General features: G+C 50.9%; 1 protein-coding gene across 1 annotated transcript; it reads right to left on the bottom strand.

The window, feature by feature from the left end:
* Nucleotides 1-2,740: 2,740 nt before the first annotated feature.
* LOC309452954 (olfactory receptor 14J1-like) lies at nt 2,741-3,673 on the bottom strand (the record flags this gene model as incomplete). Its single annotated transcript, XM_082077601.1, has 1 exon — nt 2,741-3,673. One exon carries the CDS (start codon nt 3,671-3,673, stop codon nt 2,741-2,743), a length of 933 nt encoding a protein of 310 aa, XP_081933727.1.
* Between the last annotated feature and the right edge of the window lie 14,252 nt (nt 3,674-17,925).

Below are 17,925 nucleotides of genomic sequence, written 5' to 3'. Positions count from 1 at the left end.
CTGAGTTGGAAGGACTCAAAGGATCATGGAGTCCAACTGCTGTCCCTGCACAGGACACCCCACAGCTCACCCCGTGTGTCTGAGGACGTTGTCCAGTCTCTTCTTGAACACTGTCAGGTTGGGGCCGTGACACCTCCCTGGGGAGCCTGTTCAGTGTCCAGCACCTCTGGGGGAAGAACCTTTTCCTCATGTCCAACCTAAACCTCCCCTGACACATCTTCCTGCCATTCCCTTGGGCTCCTTCACTTGTCACCAGAGAGATCAGTGCCTTCCTTACCTTCTCCCCTTGTGAGGAAGCTGTAGCCACCATGAGGTCTCCTTTGAGTCTTTTCTTCAGCTCTGATGGTGAGAAACCCCTTGGTTTGCTTTCTGAAGCAGAAAGGAGAAGCCATGAGCTCCAGCCTCTTTCCCTGCAGGCTGCAGACACCCATGTCCCTTCCCCACCTGCTCTCAGCCCAGCATTTCTGCACCTTCACTGCTGTGTCTGCACCCTCACTGGCTGCTCTTTGGAACACAAACCATGGGCTGATCCAGCTCCCTCTGGGTCACCTCTTGCACCACAGCACTGCCCTTCCAGTGACATTTCTTCCTCCTCATATCCATTCCTCACCTTCCAAGTAGACTTCTCTTTTCTCTGTCCTGCTTCTCCCCACTATCAAGAAAAGCTCAACCATCTCATAAACTGCCCTTCATGCAGGGAACCCAACCCGTTAGGCTTCTTGTGGTCTTTTACCTGACCAGAGAGAAGTCATCTCGCCATGATCTTCTAAATCCCATGAGTGCTGCTGGTTTTCAGCTTCTCTGACAGACATGACCATGTCCCTGCCGATGTCCCGTCATGTTCTCAGGTGGGATGGACATGACAACCCGTCTCTCTTCCTGGGTAAGACCTGTGGGCCCTTGGGCAGAGGTTCTTTCCCAGCCATGTCCCTGCTGCTGGGCTGTCACCTCCAGACACAGAACTGACTCCACTGTCCCCTTCACAGCCAAAGTCTTTCCACTCAATTATGAGTTTCGGAGACTCAACTGACATCATAATCTCACACCCATTTACCCCCCTCCTTATGGGCCGTGATCTGACTAGATAAATCTATGCTTGTTTTATCAAATTGATCAAATCTATTTCCTGCTAAAGGTCTGAGATGAGAAGCATTCCTGACAGGAGTGTGAAATGTTGAAACCTTTTCTATGTCCTCTCCTACCTCTTTTATTTCTTATTGTTTTCCTTCTTCCTGGTTGCTCATGGTGAATTCGCTACCTGAAGTGCAAAGCCAATCCCACACCCAGAGATGAGATCTTGTTTATTGCAGAGTTGTGCAAGTCTGGATGCTGGAATGAAACCAGCACAACAGATAGAGAAGGGACATCTATTATATACAAATCTTATCTCTACATTCAGACCTTCCCAGCAGTGCTAAAGAGCCAAGTGTTCACACATTGGCATATTGGTTACATAATCATTTCACCACTACACATGCTTGTTGAGAGAGGGTCCCGGGCTGAGCCTGGGGCTCCCATCCTGGGGATGTGTGTTTTAGCATTATAATGAGCGTAAAAGGAGCAAAGTTCAGCTAAAGGACACTTTATGTAAGGGTCTTGAGACAGATGTTAAAACAAAACTCAGCTAATTGTGCAGGCTCCAAAGTGTCTGTGCTGCAAGGACAGTGTTTTTGCAGGTTCTGATTAGGTGTTTTAAACGACACTTTTATCTTTGTTAGCGGAGCAGACTGACCAAAACGGAGAGGATTTACATATTTTAGGTTAGCAATTGTAGGATGGTGTTTTTGCTGACTCAGGTTCATGTCACCTCATGTACATGATGTGCATGCTCACATCTCATCTGTACAAAGCAAACATCAACCTCTCACCTACTCATTCAGTGTAATTCCATGGAGGGACAAAGAACTCTAAGCTGGGGTGAGAGGCCAGTGCTGGAAATGGTGGTTGCGAGGGCTAGTCCATGGTCATTGACCTGGGGCTCCTTCCCTGGGGTGTCCAGTGCACAGGGGCACAGCCCAGCCCCTGCTCTGCTGGTCCTGCAGGTCTCTGGCAGGAGCCTGGCTGTGAGAGGACACTGCTGTGTGCCAGCCCTGCACACACACGCTGTTCAGCTGCACACTGGGGTTTGCATCTGTGACCACTTTGTTGGGCATGTTCTGAGAGAATTTTTTTAAGAAGAGCTAAACCTTCACACCCTGCCCATAGAAGATCACCTTTCTATCTGGAAAGGCTGTTCGGAGGCCAGCTCTGTCACAGCAGTGCCCATTGCCTGTCCCTGCCTGCGACCACAGCACTGACACACAGCAGGACGGTGACCAAGCTGCCAGAGCACTCAGGCCTTGCACCAACACCAGGGATGAGAAGGAGAGTGTGGGAGTGGAACCAGAACAGCTCTGGAAGAACAAGCGCTGCTGCTCCCTGGCAGGGCTGCCAGGATGGACTTTTTTCCCCTCCTCTCATGAACACAGGAACCATCCCTGCAGCTCTAAAAAGGGCTTTCAGGAAGGATATAGTGAAAAACAAGTCACTAAAGAGCCCTTTATTGTGTTTAGAGACAAGGAGAGAACGACTTCTCATTTACAGAGGCAACAGTTATAAAAGAAAAGCCAATAGTGAACTAGAAAGGGGATGACAACATTATCACAATAAGAAAACAACTAATAACAACAAAAAATCCACATGGCAGGCTGGACCTGTAATTAGCTACATTAAACCGAATATGTAGAAGCAGATGGGCAGTTTATTGTTTTACAAAACAATAAGATATGAGTTTCCTCAGGGCATCCTTGAGCTCCTGGTTCCTCATGCTGTAGATGAGGGGGTTCACTGCTGGAGGCACCACTGAGTACAGAACAGACACCACCAGGTCCAGGGATCGGGAAGAAATGGAGAGGGGCTTCAGGTGGGCAAAAACGCCAGTGCTGAGGAACAGGGAGACCACGGCCAGGTGAGGGAGGCAGGTGGAAAATACTTTGTGCCGTCCCTGCTCAGAGGGGATCCTCAGCACGGCCCTGAAGATCTGCACATAGGACACCACAATGAACACAAAACACACAAATGCTAAACAGACACTGACCACAATAAACCCAAGTTCCCTGAGGTAGGAGTGTGAGCAGGAGAGCTTGAGGATCTGGGGCATTTCACAGAAGAACTGGCCCAGGGCATTGCCCTTGCACAGGGGCAGTGAAAATGTATTGGCCGTGAGCATCAGAGCATTGAGAAATGCAGTGGCCCATGCAGCTGCTGCCATGTGGACACAAGCTCTGCTGCCCAGGAGGGTCCCGTAGTGCAGGGGTTTGCAGATGGCAACGTAGCGGTCATAGGACATGACTGTGAGGAGATAAAACTCTGCTGTGATTAAGAAGAGAAACAAAAAGAGCTGTGTCGCACATCCCAAGTATGAGATGGCCCTGGAATCCCAGAGGGAAATGGCCATGGACTTGGGGACAATGGTTGAGATGGAGCCCAGGTCGAGGAGGGCGAGGTTGAGCAGGAAGAAGTACATGGGGGTGTGCAGGTGCTGGTCCCAGGCTATGGTGGTGATGATGAGGCCGTTGCCCAGGAGGGCAGCCAGGTAGATGCCCAGGAAGAGCCAGAAGTGCAAGAGCTGCAGCTCCCGTGTGTCTGTGAACGGCAGGAGGAGGAACTGGGTGATGGAGCTGCTGTTGGACATTTGCTGCATGTGGGCATGAGGACCTGTGCAAGGAGGAAAAGATAGTGAAGTTTTAGATGAGACTTCTCTGGGAATTATCTAAACCATTTCCCACAGACCCTCCCACCCTGTCACACAAAGAGACACTTTTCTTTTTCCAGGAGAACGTCCTGGCTGGAGCCCTCGTCGGTGCTTGATGAGTGTGCAATGAAGAGCAGGGTCTGTGCCTAGGGGCTCCTGAGGAGTCAGCCTGACCCTGTGTGATCGGGTGGGCAGGGGCCACTCCTGGGGTTCAGCTTTGTCAGCTGGAACCGCTCTTGGTGCAGAAGGGACTGTCAGCATCTGTACCCCCAGGCCAGAGAAACTGAGTTTGAGAGGTTTGGTGTTTCTACAGCTCCTTCTCCCCTCCCACCCTGGGGAGTGTTGTTGGGTGTCAGAAACCCTCAGCATTTGTGCTGCACTCAGGGAGAACAGAGCGAGTCCTGCGAGACCAGAGGGTGCCTGTGGGTCAGTGCAGAGTGAGGGCAGCTGGTCTGTCCCTCTGTCTTGCTCCAGCTGCCCTGGGCTGGCACCTATCTGACATGGGGGCTGATCACACTCCCATGTTACCCTGAAAAGCCACCAGGCACTGCTGAGAGCAGAGGGATCCACCCCAGACCGTGACAGGTCTCACCCTTTCCTAAGGTCTCAGCACCCAACGTTTAGCCCAGGGCACACACGGCTCATTCCCCAGCCCCACAGACTGCATTGCCCACAGCCCACAGGTCAGAGCAAAGCTGGGACACGTGTGCCCATGGACACACCTGCAGGAAAGGACCCACAAGATCAGGCTGTGACTCTGCAGCTGAAACTGCCATCCCCAGAGAGCCTGACAGCAAGAACAAGATCCCAACAGCAGTGACCCAGAGCAGGGGAGCAAGAAGGAAAATGCGGTGAGGGTGGGTGTGAGAGAGGCCAGGGCAGAGGCAGCCGGGCACTCAGACAGCGTCACCCTTCCCCAGCTGTGCAGCCGCCTCCCAGACACCAACACTGCCGGGCAGCTGCTCTCAGCCCCTGTGCTCTGCAGAGGAACTGCAGCTCTGGCTGCACAGGAGCTGCTTCATGCCTTGGAGCCCACGGCCCTGAGGGCAGAGGCTTTGCTGGGTGGGACAGGAGGCCAGGGGGCTGCTCACAGGAGGGATCTGCACTGCAGGGGGTCACAGGGACTTTTCTCTGTTCTCCCTCCCATAACCATTCCGGGTTTGGTTTCCTCTCATTTCTGATCATTTTCCTGCTGCCTGGAGATTCTCCCCTGGGAGGTGTTTCCCTGTCCATGTCTGTTCCCTGTCAGTGCTCACAGCCCATCCCACCCTCTGTGCCCTCCCCCTGGCCCTACAGATCCTGCCTGTTCACAGGGCACTGCCTGGGGGCATCTTCCTGTCTGCAGGCTGGAAACAGGACAGGTCAGACTAAGGCTGACGGGTCCAGCCAAGGTGATGCAGGTGCTGTGCACAGACAGAGGGGTGGGGAAGGGATGTCATGAGCCTTCTGGCAGATGTACTGATCACTCAGAGTTGCAGTTCAGGAGTCTCAGTGACTTGTTTAAGCATGAGAGCTCATTTTCATTTTATCCTTTCCTGCACCCCCCACCCCTTGGGAGAGGAAACTGAAAAGACAGGCTCAGGAAAGCTCCTTATCTGTCTGCTAATCCTTACATTGATCTTGTCATTGGGGCATCCCCTTGGAAAAATGCTGGTGGTGATCTGGATGTGTGAGCAGCCCTGACCCACACAGCACCCTCTCCACAGCAGAAGCACCTTTCCTACCCTTATCGGGGATGCTCCTTCCCCCCACAGCTTGTCCCCACAGCACCGTTGGGATCTCCCCCAGACAGGGACCCTGCTCTGCAGGACAGCCCTGGGCACCCCTGGGTGCTCCCCCTGCAGTCACCCTCAGCAGAAGTTGTCATCATTCCCTGTCCCTCTGACAGTGCAGCAGGGAAGCCCTGCTCTGGAGTGTGTTCTTCTCCTCTACAACAGAGATACTGTGAGAGAGACCTGACAGATCCTGTAAATCGTGGAATGTACCAGCCTAAGGTCTCCCTCCAGGAAATGCAGCTGCATTGTCTTACATGCAGAGACTTACCGTGTTAGGACTGTGAAGATTTGTCTCTCAACGAGCCATCAGCAACCAACCACCCCACGTTGCCTTTAATCTCTCTCTGCCTGGCTCCTGTGCCCTCGATGCTGCAGGCAGAGCCCTCAGCCCTGCTGCGTGTGCAGAGGAGCTGCTCCTGGGCAGAGCTGTCTCTCTGCAGCGCTGCCGCTGCCATGAGCTCCCTGTGTCCCAGGAGCCCAGCCCAGCTCAGCAGCACAGGAGCAGCCCATGATGTCCCTTTCTCTGTCCCCTCTGGGCTCCTCCAGGTTTCCCTGGGGCTCCAGGGGCACAACTTCAAAGTTGAAGTAATCAGTGATGTTGATTCTCTCTCCTCTTCAGAGACACTTCTTTCCAGCATTGTATTTTTCATTGTAAAAAATAAATTGGTATGAGAATCATCTTTCTTGTCCCATCATTAGACAGGACACCAGGAATGTTACAGCAAAGATCTAATTTCTCCAGGCTAGGGGACGAATATCTTCAGTTGAATGAACTTAGGCATTTTGTTCTGGTTTCACACTCCCAGGTCTAGAGAGACATTCATCAATCTTTGGCCATGTCATGTCTGTGCTCTGATTCAAAGCCTTTGCACACATGGGCTCTTGGACACTTGGTACCAGGTTTCTTGTGGCAGGTCAGAGCTGGGCTGGTGCCACAGCTGGGGTGGCTCAGCCCAGATGTGAGGCAATGTCCTCAGCCAGGGACCTGACTGGGGAGCTGGAGCTGTCAGTGCTGCAGACAGAGCTGTGACACGGATGGAATGAACTGCCAGGCAGGGTGGCAGAAGTGAGTTCATCTGGTCTGCAAGGACAGCAGCCTCCAAGCACAGCAACAGTCCAGAGCAAAACTTGGTCTAGATCTGTAAGGCAAATCAAGGGCCCAACATGAGCTGTTACTACTGCAGGAACAGTTAAAGGAGAAACAAAGACACTGTGTGGCCACTGAAGAATTTAATAAGAGGTGAGAATCCCTGTGTCTTCTTGTTCTCCCTCTTCTCCAGGAAGATCTCCCAGGCCTCTTTGACTGGAGCCAGAACAACCATGGGGATCAAGTCAGGGGTCACTGGAACTAACACAATCCTCTCCAGTCTATGGGACAGCAGGGGCAGCATCCCAGGAGCTGGGACAGCAGGACCATGTCACAGTGAGGCCACTCTCCACCATCTGTGAAAGCTCATGGGGACTGGGGGGACTCCCTGACCACTGGCAGCTCTCACACAGTGTGTGCACTGTTCAAAATGGCCAATGAGTGAGCAGGGGAACTAACGGCTGTGCTCCAGAGCATGTCCACTGGGACCCCATTTCTGGGTGTCTTGAAGAGAAGGTGATGGGGTTTGCTCAGGGCAGGTTGTGCCTGTCCATCCTCTTTTCTTTCTGTGATGAAAGGACAGGGTTGTGGACGTGGGGATAACATTGATGGTCTGTTACCAGTGGTGGTCTGTTACCTGGAAGTCAGCAAGGCATTCAGCATCATTCCCCACAACATTCTTGTACCCAAGGTAGGATATTATGGTCTGTGTCAGTGTGTGAGTAGATGGGTAAAAAGCAATCTGGATGGTTGGGCTTGGAAAGGTGCTGTAGAAAGGGAGAAACTTTCCAGTCATGAGGACAGTCCAGCACTCGAAGCTGTTTCCCAGGAGTGCACACTCACTCTGTCCCAGAAAGTGACCAAGATGTGTTTGGATAAAGTCCTGAGTAATCTGGTCTGACCCTGCTGTTAGCAAGAGGTTGGTTAAGACACCTCCTGAGTTCCCTTGGAGCCTGAATGAGGCTGTCCTTCCTTCCCCTTCATGTTTTCTATTTAGGGACAGCTCTCAGGTGATCCCTGAGCACAGGAATAATTCACATGAGGTGCATGGCGGTTTTACAAGTGCCCCCAAACAGTCCTGACACAAATCTGTTGCATCCCTTTTCATTTGCCCCCAGCCAGGTTCTTCTCTTTTGCTCAGTTCATTCCCATCTTGTTGATCCTTTCAGAACAGGTTACTGAAGAGGTGTAGCATCCATGTACAGAGTCTGCACATCAGTCGGGCAGCAAAGCCACCGTTACAGAAATGGAGACGAGGCTCTTGACCAGCTCCTTTAACCCACGGATCGACATGACATGTCTGCAGAGATTACAGTGAACACCTGAACTGTAAGAGCAGAGCATGTGAGTCCTGGTTGGGTATCCTGGCTTGTCTCCTGACCCATGTGGTGCTTCAGGCTGTGAAGAGAATCAAAACCAGCCATTGGACTGGGGCAGTTCCATTTTACACGTGTCACACAGGGCAGATGAGGGAGCTCAGAACTCCAGACTCTGCTGCACGGTTGGGACTGCAGAGAGTGGAAATGCAGGTGACAGTGTGTGTCAGTGCACACACATGAAGATTCTGGCTTCCTTTGGGCCTTTGCACTGACCTGAGATCTGTTCCTTGGCATCTTTGTGTAAAAAAGAAACTATTCCCCTACACCACCTCCACCTCACAGTAGGGAGAAATCATTGTTCTAAGAGCTTCTTTCAAGACACAACTGCTGAGGTATAGGAGATATTTTGAAAAGCAAGAATGACTATTAGGAATGAAATCAAAGACTTTTAGTTCATCATCATAATAACCAGTGAGAAGAAAGAGTTCCCTATTACTGTTACTAGTGACAGTACCGCTGTTCAAAAACATCCTTCAGAGCATCTCCATTTTTCCTGGGCTCCAAAGCTCATCCTGCTCAGGTTTTGAAAGGATTGCTGCAAACTCCTGTGACCCAGATCTCTACAACTGTCTCTCCTCAACAGCCTTTTACCCCAGGAAGGGGAAAACTGCCAATATAGGCACCAACCCAGTGCCCAACCTGCCTGGAGAGCCAGGACAGTTGTGCCACACAACAGCAGCCTATGAGAGAAGCTGGAGGTGCTGGAATTGAAATGTTTTCAACCCAAATAATAGAATCAGAGAATCATTTATGCTGGAAAAGACCATTAAAAACATGGAGTCCAACCGTAAATCAAACACTGCCAAGACCACCACTAAACCATGTCCCAAAGCACCACATCTCCACATATTTTAAACACCTCCAGCAATGGAAGCTCCAATCCTGAGCTGGCAGGACACCATTGGCTGCAGTTGGACATAAGATACTGGTCATGGCTGTGAGTTCAGCCCTCGCTGCAGAATGTCTCACACCCTCACTGAGGAGGGCAGGGGGCTGGGAGATGGGAGCACCTTTCAGTTTCCAGATCCCAGCACAGAGCCCAAAACATCCTGCCCTTGAGCTCTTGCATCCCATCTCCAGAGATGTAAAGCTGGTGGGCCTTCTGTGGATAACCATGTTAAAAGGCATGAATAATCCTTCAAGTGTTTGTGTAATTTGTCTAGGAATGTCAGTTTTTAAAGAATAATAGGAGTTTAATGTGCTTACATTTACATTTACATATCTCTAAAATAGTATTGTGCATCTGTGGTTGCCCCTCTGGCAATGACAATTAAATAGGTATTTGCACTATAAGGCTCCATACCTCATCCACAAGCACACATCTATGTGGTTCAGATGAAGGGTGGTCTGGCAAACGTCACCCTTTGTGTCCCCAGGTGATGGACACTGCTCATGTGCCTCTGCAGAGAGTGGCAGGAGCTGGATCCCCTTCTCGGGACAGACTCCTTCCAGGAGAGACACAGACACAGGGGAACTCATCGGGTCTTTACGGCATTTCACTCGGCATCAGTTTTGACATATTGGGTGCTGTCCTGTGACTGCCCTTTCTGCACAAATCATCATAAAAAGACAACTATTTAATAATACGTGGTCATAAAGGGCTGTTATGGACAAGAAAGCTCACCATGAGCTATGGAGAGAGCGACAAGTTTATAATAAGCACCAGGAAGAACCAAGAAGCTCAAGGCCTCTTCTGAAGAGCGGGAGGCCTGAGCAGCCGTGATTGGCCATTGTAGGTGTGGGAGAGGGTCAGGGCATGTCAGGGAGAAGCAATGAGATGGCTGATGGCTTCAGTGAACCCTTCCAGCCATATCTGAGCCCAGAAATGGAAAGCAGTTGATGTCTGCAGGTGGAAAAGGAACAGGAGGAAGATTTTCCTAGGAATACGGAAGGAAGAAAGGCCTCTCTGGGCTAATCCTATATGGCATTGACATGTCCATGTTGTGGGCATGGCTGTGCCTGGGAGATGGGGAACGGCTGCTGCTGGGGTGTCTGTGCTCAGTCATGGCCCATGAGCTGACCCTGCTCTGCTCCTCTCTTACACTGCCCACACTTGGATGGTCCTCAGGAATCATCCATGAGCCTGGTGGATCCATGAACCTCCTGCAGTGATGGGTATGGATCCAAATAGGGGATTCAAGTAAATGTGGGACTGGGACATTGAGGTGACTGGTGACCATTGCCAGGTGAATGAAAGAAGCTGGATGAGTTGTGAGGAACACACAGGCACTTCCAACTCCACAGAAAACCAGAGGCTTGCAGTTAAAGCAACAGCACTTGACATAAACACTACCCCAAAACACAAAATACCCACACTGACCACAGGAAAAGCCTTGAAAAACATTTGAGAAAAATCTACCAGGTCCCAGGGGTCAGGGCTCAGCCATTCTGGTGATGAACAAGCATCAAGGGCTGACATGTCATCAGAGCCACCTCCACATGTTCCCCTCACCTGGAACCAGCGTCTCCAAGTCTTTCCTTCACCAGCCTCCAGGGACAGGGACCTGCACTGTTTTTTTCCCTCACAGCTGTGTCAGTGATGGCCCTTCATGGGGTCCAAACACCCTCAGAAACTTGGGTTTTGCTTCTGCCTTTCACTTCATGAGAGGTTTGTTCATTCTCTCAGTAGCTGCAGTTCAGGATCATTGCACCAGATGGCTCACTAACATCTAAAATGCCCTTACAAGCCAAGCTCTGTGCATCATTTTCCTAAATGCTTCAAGTCTGGTGTGGATGATTAGAGAGATTTCAGGAGTAGCCAAACAGAGAGCATTTCCATAATAAATAGAAGTAAAGCCAAATCTATTCTATTTTTGTCCTTGTTCACCCTTCCCTTCCTTTCCAGAACACGTGGTATAACCACTCTCCTGTTCATATGGATGTGGAACACGTCCTGAGAAGACTGAATATGTCAGAAAAGTGGGTGCCTAAATCACCACTTGAATGAGGAGATAATCCAGGACAGCTCAAGAGGAGTCACACTCCTCTGGACCAAGAGGTGGGTGTCCCTGGCAATCTCAGGTGCCACAGCACAGCGATACTTGTGTTCAGGAGCTGGTCAAATGACCCATCTCCTGTTCTGTAACGGTGTCTGAGTGTGCTCAGGTCACCCCTGACTTGAGCCCCATCCACTGCTGGGTGTTCTCCAGACTCCTGCCTTCAGGAACAAAGGCCCAGGAGAACTTGCTGGTGAAGATGGAGGCAAAGAAGCCATGAAGAACCTCAGTCCTGTCTGATTTTACTCTTATGAAGTTCAGCAGCAGGTCCATATTCACCGTGTCTATTCTTTTACTGCAAATGAAGCTGTGTCAGCTCGTTTTGCTGCCCTTCCCGTGCAGGTATCAAGTCCAGGGCACCTTTGGCGTCATCCCCACATCCATGGACAAGGTTTCTAAATTCCTCCTTTGCAGCTTCCCCTGCTCCCACCTCCTGTGTGCTGCCTTTCTGCCCTGTAGCTCCATCAGTTAAGAGAAGCAGCCTCTCAAGATAAATGCTTCTTCTCATGGGTATTTGGAGACACCATTCCTGTGCTTGTAGTAGGCTGTCCTGTAAGACCGATCAGATTTCGTGAGCTCCTTCACTTTTCAGACCTACTTCCATGTCATCACCTCACCGGCCATCCCCCCAGTCTTCTCCTCTGGAGCCCACCAGCCTGTGCTCTGCTGCTGGACTTCCTCCCTCCCCTCTGGTGCCTGGGACCCCACTGTGCCAAGGTGGACACTGATGTTCACATCCCTCACCAGCTCTTCCTTGTTTTCCAGTTCCAGATCCAGGTGAGCATCACCCTTGTTGGCCCATCAGGCAGCTCTGTTAAGCAGTTGGCCCAAGATCCTTTGGGCTGTTGGCACCTGCAGCTTGACCTGGCCAGTGAATGTCATTGCAATTACAGTTCCCCGTAGGAACCTGCTCATTGACTGGTGACTTTACTGAGTTGCTGACAGATAATCAGGAATTTGATTTATGTCAGACAGAGCCGATTTCAGATGCTCCAAGATGGACTCCTTGCCAAATCTGAGCCACTCAGTGATGTTGGCAGCACCTCTGGGATATTGTATTTGAGAAACGGTAAAAAATGCTGCACGACAGCAGGTGGGAGAGAGGAGGAAGGAGATGTGAGAGAAAAGCACTGCAGACATCAAGGTCATATCCCACAGTACCCAAGCAGGTCCCTCAGCAGCCAAATCTTGCTCTCCTGAAATCCTGCTCTTGGCCTTGTTCTCATCTCCCAGGAGCCTCAGCTCCACTTTCCCATCCCTGACTGTTCCATCCTGACCAACTCTTTCTGGTTTGTAAGTGTGAAGTCCCACAGGGCACCTCACCTCACTGACTCCTCAGTTACCTGTGTCAGGAAGATGTTGTCAATGAGCTCCAAACCCTCCTGGATGGCTGGTACCTTGCAGATATTGGGACATCTTAGGTCTTCCAGGAGGACACAGCCTGGAAACACGAGGCTTCTTTCATTTGTCTGAAGGAGGCCTCATCTAATTCCTCTTCCTCATCAGTGAGTCTGTAGCTGATGTCCAGTCACCACAACGTTGTGCATGTTGTTCTGCCCTCTCATGCTGACTCCTCAATGTTCAGCTGACATTGTCTGTTCCCAGGAGAGAGCTCCACACATTCCTGCTGCTCTCCCAATTGAAGTGGACCTATCTGTTTGACTCCAGACATCTGGCATTATGAGTAGCAGGGCCCCAAGACCCCACATTTCCTCCAGGAGATGGTATTTGTAGTGTCCTGTAACTCCTCATGCATGTTATCTTTGGAGAGACACCCTCATCAGAATAAACCATCTGTGTGCAAACATTAAGAGCTGAGCAAATGGAGCTTCAGTCATGGGAGAGTCCAAACCTTCTGAATATCTGGTATTCGCCCATCAGAAAGCTCTGAACTTGTACAAGGAGAAATGAGCAGTTCTGGATCAGGGCAGAACAATAACCCCATCCCTCATGAGAGAGCAGGACCTGACATGCTGAGCAGTGACCCTGAGGAGAAGGGCCTGGGCACTACATGGTCCCCACACCAGCCCGTGGTGCACCCTCACCATGAACAAGGCAGCTGCACACGGGGCTGCATGAGGAGGAGCGTAGGGACCCAGACACCTGCAGTTCTCATCCCATTCGGTTCAGCACTGGTGTGACCCACACACACGGGTGTGTGCCAGTGTGCGGCTTCCCAGTTTGGAGCAGCAGGGAGGAACTGGAGAGCGCAGGGCTGTGCCAAGGCAGGTTCAGCACCTTGTGCACATGGTGTGGGGTGCTGAGGGACCTGGGCTGCTTTGGCCCAGCAGCGCTGGGGAGGCAGCAGCAGTGCAGGAGTAGCCTGAGAGTGCTTGAAGGGCAGTTTCAGAGATGGTGGAGGTTTCTTCATAGTGGGAAAGAGCTTGAGAAAGAAAGAATGGCCCAAAGTGCAGCTGGCGAGGTCCAGGCTGGACATGAGCAGAAAGGAATGTGATGGAAGGGCAGTGCTGTGGGGGAGCAGGTCAGCAGAGGGAGTCTGCATCAGCCCAAGGCTTTGTGCTTCAAGGACCAGCTGGGGAGGATGGAGAGATCTCAGCAAAGGAAGGAAGATGCTCAGACAGGAGCAAGGTGGGGCAGCAGGAGGGATGTCTCCAGCCTGCAGGGACAGAGGTGCAGGGGATGCCACAGCACAGGACAGGCTGTCGTGGAGATGATCACGGGATGTAAAGAGGCTGAAAGCCCCACCAGACATGAGCTCCTTCTCCCCTTGGCTGTGGCTGTTGTCTGCACCTCTGATGCCTGTGTGGACACACCTTGTCTTTCCAGCACAGGGGCCTCATGGCCTCCTTGTCACCACCTGCTCTCATCCCAGCATTTCTGCACCTTCACTGCCGTGTCTGCACCCTCACTGGCTGCTCTTTGGAACACAAACCACGGGCTGATCCAGCTCCCTCTGAGTCACCTCTTGCACCACAGCACTGCCCTTCCAGTGACATTTCTTCCTCCTGATATCCAGTCTCCACTTCCCAACCTACATTTGGTGTTTTGTTTTTTTTTTTTCTCTCGTGCTTTTTCCCGCTACCTGGGAAAGCTTCACCACCTCAGAAACTGCCCATGAAGCAGGGAACCCAACCTGTTAGGCTTCTTCTGGTCTTCCAGTTGACCAGGGAGAAGTAACCTCACCATGATCTTCTAAATCCCATGAGTGCTGCTGGCCTTTCAGCTTCTCTGACAGACACGAGGTTCTTTCCCAGCCATGTCCCTGCTGCTGGGCTGTCACCTCCAGAGACAGAACTGACCTCACTGTCCCCTTCACAGCCACAGGATTCTGACTGGATTATGAGTTTCTGAGACACAACTGACCTCATAATACCACACACACCCATCCCCCTCCTTAGCACCCAGGACGTGACCAAGGCTGTAACACACTCCTACACCTGCCCCTCTTTCCCACAGGCTGTAGACACCCATCCCACTTCCTCTCCTTCTTCAAATTTGTCAAATATATTTCCTACTAACAATGTGAGTGAAAAGCACTCCTCACTGGAACTGCTCTATTTACATTAACACCTTCTCTATCTCTTCTTCTGCTTTTTTTTTTTTTTTTTTTTTTACTCTTCTTCTGCCTATTCTCTCTCCAGAGATCTCTCCAAGGCAAATCACAGAATAACTCAGGTTTGCAGAGAGCCCTTGTCTCACTCATCTTGTCTCACTCTCCTGCTCAGGGCAGGGTGAACCAGGTGAGGTTGCTCAAGGCCTCCAACCAGCTTTGCATCATCCTCAAAAGCACTGAAATTGCACTCTTCTAAATCATAGAAGGGGAGAACAAAGATGTTCAATAGTGTTGGTCCAAGTGCTGGTCACTGAGGGATGACACCAGTAACTGGCTGCACACAGGACTTTGTAGCACTGATGATATTTGGGCTTGAAGGTTCAGCCAACTTCCCACCCAGCATCCACTTCTTGAGCCCCATCAGCACCACTCTGGCCAGAAGGAGACCATGGCTGAGCCTTGCAAATGCCCTGTGCACAACATGCCTTTCTTTCCCCTGTCCATTTGGGTTCAGCAATTCCTTCCTTGTCCTTCACACTCCTGGAAATGGCTGCAGGAGGATGTGTCCCATCCCCTTCCCAGGGAGGGAGGTAGGGTTGCCAGCCTGTTATTCTCCCAGTTCCTATTCCTGCTCTTCCTGAAGATGGGTTTGAGGTCTGCAGTTTCTAAGGACCCTGGAATCATTCTGGTTTTGATGGCACTTTTGAGAGCACAATCCGGAATCACGGGCAAGGGTGATGTAGCAGACAGGAGCACTTGCAAAGAGCCTGGTTAAGGCAGCTGAGATGAATCTCACTGGGCCTGTGGCGTTTGTTCCTGGAGTCACACACAGAAATGTCAGGTTCTGTCGGATGTCCACATCTGAGCTGGCATCATGGGCTCCTTATGCACCCAGGGATGCTCAGAGACAGAGTCTGTCCCTTTTACACACCGAGGCAGGAGTCACAGTGTCCCTCTGGCCTCCTGTTGCCACTCCCAAGGATGGGAGACACGTCAGCCCTGTGCTGTGTCACCTGCTCTGCACTCATCTGAGATGTCCCACATCATGAGGAATGGACATGGGGACCTCAGTTCAAGACAGCACATCCCAGTGCTGCATTCAGGTTATTTCCCATGGGTTGTTTCTCCCAATATGAAGTGACCTGAAGACCTTGTGTGTGCCACAGGTCTTCATGGAACCCCAAAGAACAGTTGATGGTGTTTGTGCAAAACAGGAGATGGGTCATTTGACAAGCTCCCTGAACACAAGTATCACTGTGCACGGCACCTGAGATTGCCAGGAACACCCACCTCTTGGTCCAGAGGAGTGTGACTCCTCTTGAGGTGTCCTGGCCTGTCTCCTCACTCACATGGTGATTTAGTTACACACTTTTCTGACATGTTCAGTCTTTATCAGGAGACGCTCCAGAACAATATGAACAGGAGACTGCTGAGACCGCCTGTTCTGGAAAGGGAGGGAAGGGTGAGCAGGGAATGAAACAGAAGAAATACTGCTTTGTTGCTGTTTATTATGGAAATGCTCTCTGTTTGGCTACTCCTGAAATCTCCTTAATCATCCACACCAGACTTGAAGCCTTTAGGAAAACGATGCACAGTGGATTAGCATGTAAGAGCATTTTGTATGTTCATGAGCTCTCTGCTGCCACGATCGTGAACTGCAGACGCTGAAAGAATGAACAAACCTCTCATGACGTGAAAGGCAGAAGCAAACCCCAAGTTTCTGAGGGTGTTTGGGACCCCATGAAGGGCCATCACTGACACAGCTGTGAAGGAAACAACCAGTCGAGGTCCCTGTCCCTGGAGGTTGGTGAAGGAAAGACTTGGAGACACTGGTTACAGGTGTGGAAGGTGATGTGGGGGTGGCTCTGATACCATGTCAGCCCTTCATGTCTGTTTATCATCACGATGGCTGAGCCCTGACATCAGGACCCGACCAAGGACACAATTTCTTTCTTATATTTCTCAGGCTCTGCCTGTGGTCACTGGGAGGGTATTTGTTTTGGAGGTGGGTTTGGTGCCAAGTGCTGTTGCTTTAACCACAAGGTTCTGGTTTTCTGAGGATTTGGCAATGCCTGTGAGGTCCTCAAAACCCATTCAGCTTCTTTCATAGACCTGGCAATGGTCACCAATCACCTGAGTTGTCCCAGTCCCAAACTTGCTTGAATCCTCAATTTGGATCCGTGCCCCAGCACTGAAATGCACACGTTCCTTCTTCTGCTGCCCTAAAATAAAAAAAGAAATATCAGTCTATTCCACATTAGCATGACCAGACCATGGTCTTTAGGTCTTCTTCTTTAACACACTTACTGCTACGCATAGACCACTCTCTTCCTGCACCCCCATGTGTCTCACAAACCTTTCACTCCTGTTGTTCTGTAATGGGCCAATGCTCCAGGAGGTTGGTGCTTCCTCCAGGTTGATGGATGATTCCTGAGGACCATCCAAGTGTGGGCAGTGTAAGAGAGGAGCAGAGCAGGGTCAGCTCATGGGCCATGACTGCGCACAGCCACCCCAGCAGCAGCCGTTCCCCATCTCCCAGGCACAGCCATGCCCACAGCATGCAAATGACACTGCCATATATCATTACTCCGAAGGAACCCTACCCCCAAAAATCTTCCTCCTATTCCCCCTCCACCCACAAACATCAGCCACATTCCACTTGTGGCTCAGACATGGTTGTGAGGATTTGCTGAATTCATCAGCCATCACCCTTTTCTACCCCACATCCCCTGCACCTGTCCCACACCACACGTGTCCTGTCACTGCTGCTCAGGGGCTCTTGCTCTTCAATAGAGGCCTCAAGCATGGTTCTTGGTTCTCCCTGGTGCTTGTTATAATCTTCCTCGCTCCCTCCAGAGCTCATGGTGAGATTTCTTGTTCATGACAAGCCCTTTGTAACCATCTCTTATGAAATTGCCCTCTTTTTGTGATCATCTGTGCAGGTGTTACCACCGAAAAGCATCCAATATATACAAATCTGATACCAAGTGAAATGCAATAAAACCTGGCTGAGCCAGCCCCGTAGCTGTATCTTTCCAGCAAGGAGTTTCTCCTGAGAAAGTGATTCAGCCTCTGTCATTCTCTGCAGAGGCACATGAGCAGTGTCCATGCACCTGGGGACACAAAAGGTGACTTTTGCAAGACCACACTTTATCAGAACCACTTAGATATATCCCTATGGATGGGGTATCAAACCTTAGAGTGCAGCAGAGATTGGAGCTGCGAGCTCTCATCATCTGCCCTGTGTGACACATGTAAAATAAACTAACCCCATCAAAAAGTTGCTTTTGATTCTCTTCACAACCTGAAGCACCATAAGGGTAAGAATTTGAGCCAGGATTCCCAAGGAGGACTCACATGTCCTGCTCTTCAAATTTAGGTGTTCACTGGAATCTCAGCAGACATGTCACGCTGATTCCTGGCTTCAAAGAGCTGGTCAAG

This window comes from Streptopelia decaocto (assembly GCF_964273445.1).
Source record: "Streptopelia decaocto genome assembly, contig: HAP1_SCAFFOLD_58, whole genome shotgun sequence".
NCBI classification, from domain to species: domain Eukaryota; kingdom Metazoa; phylum Chordata; class Aves; order Columbiformes; family Columbidae; genus Streptopelia; species Streptopelia decaocto.
This window is presented reverse-complemented; position numbering and strand designations above follow the sequence as displayed.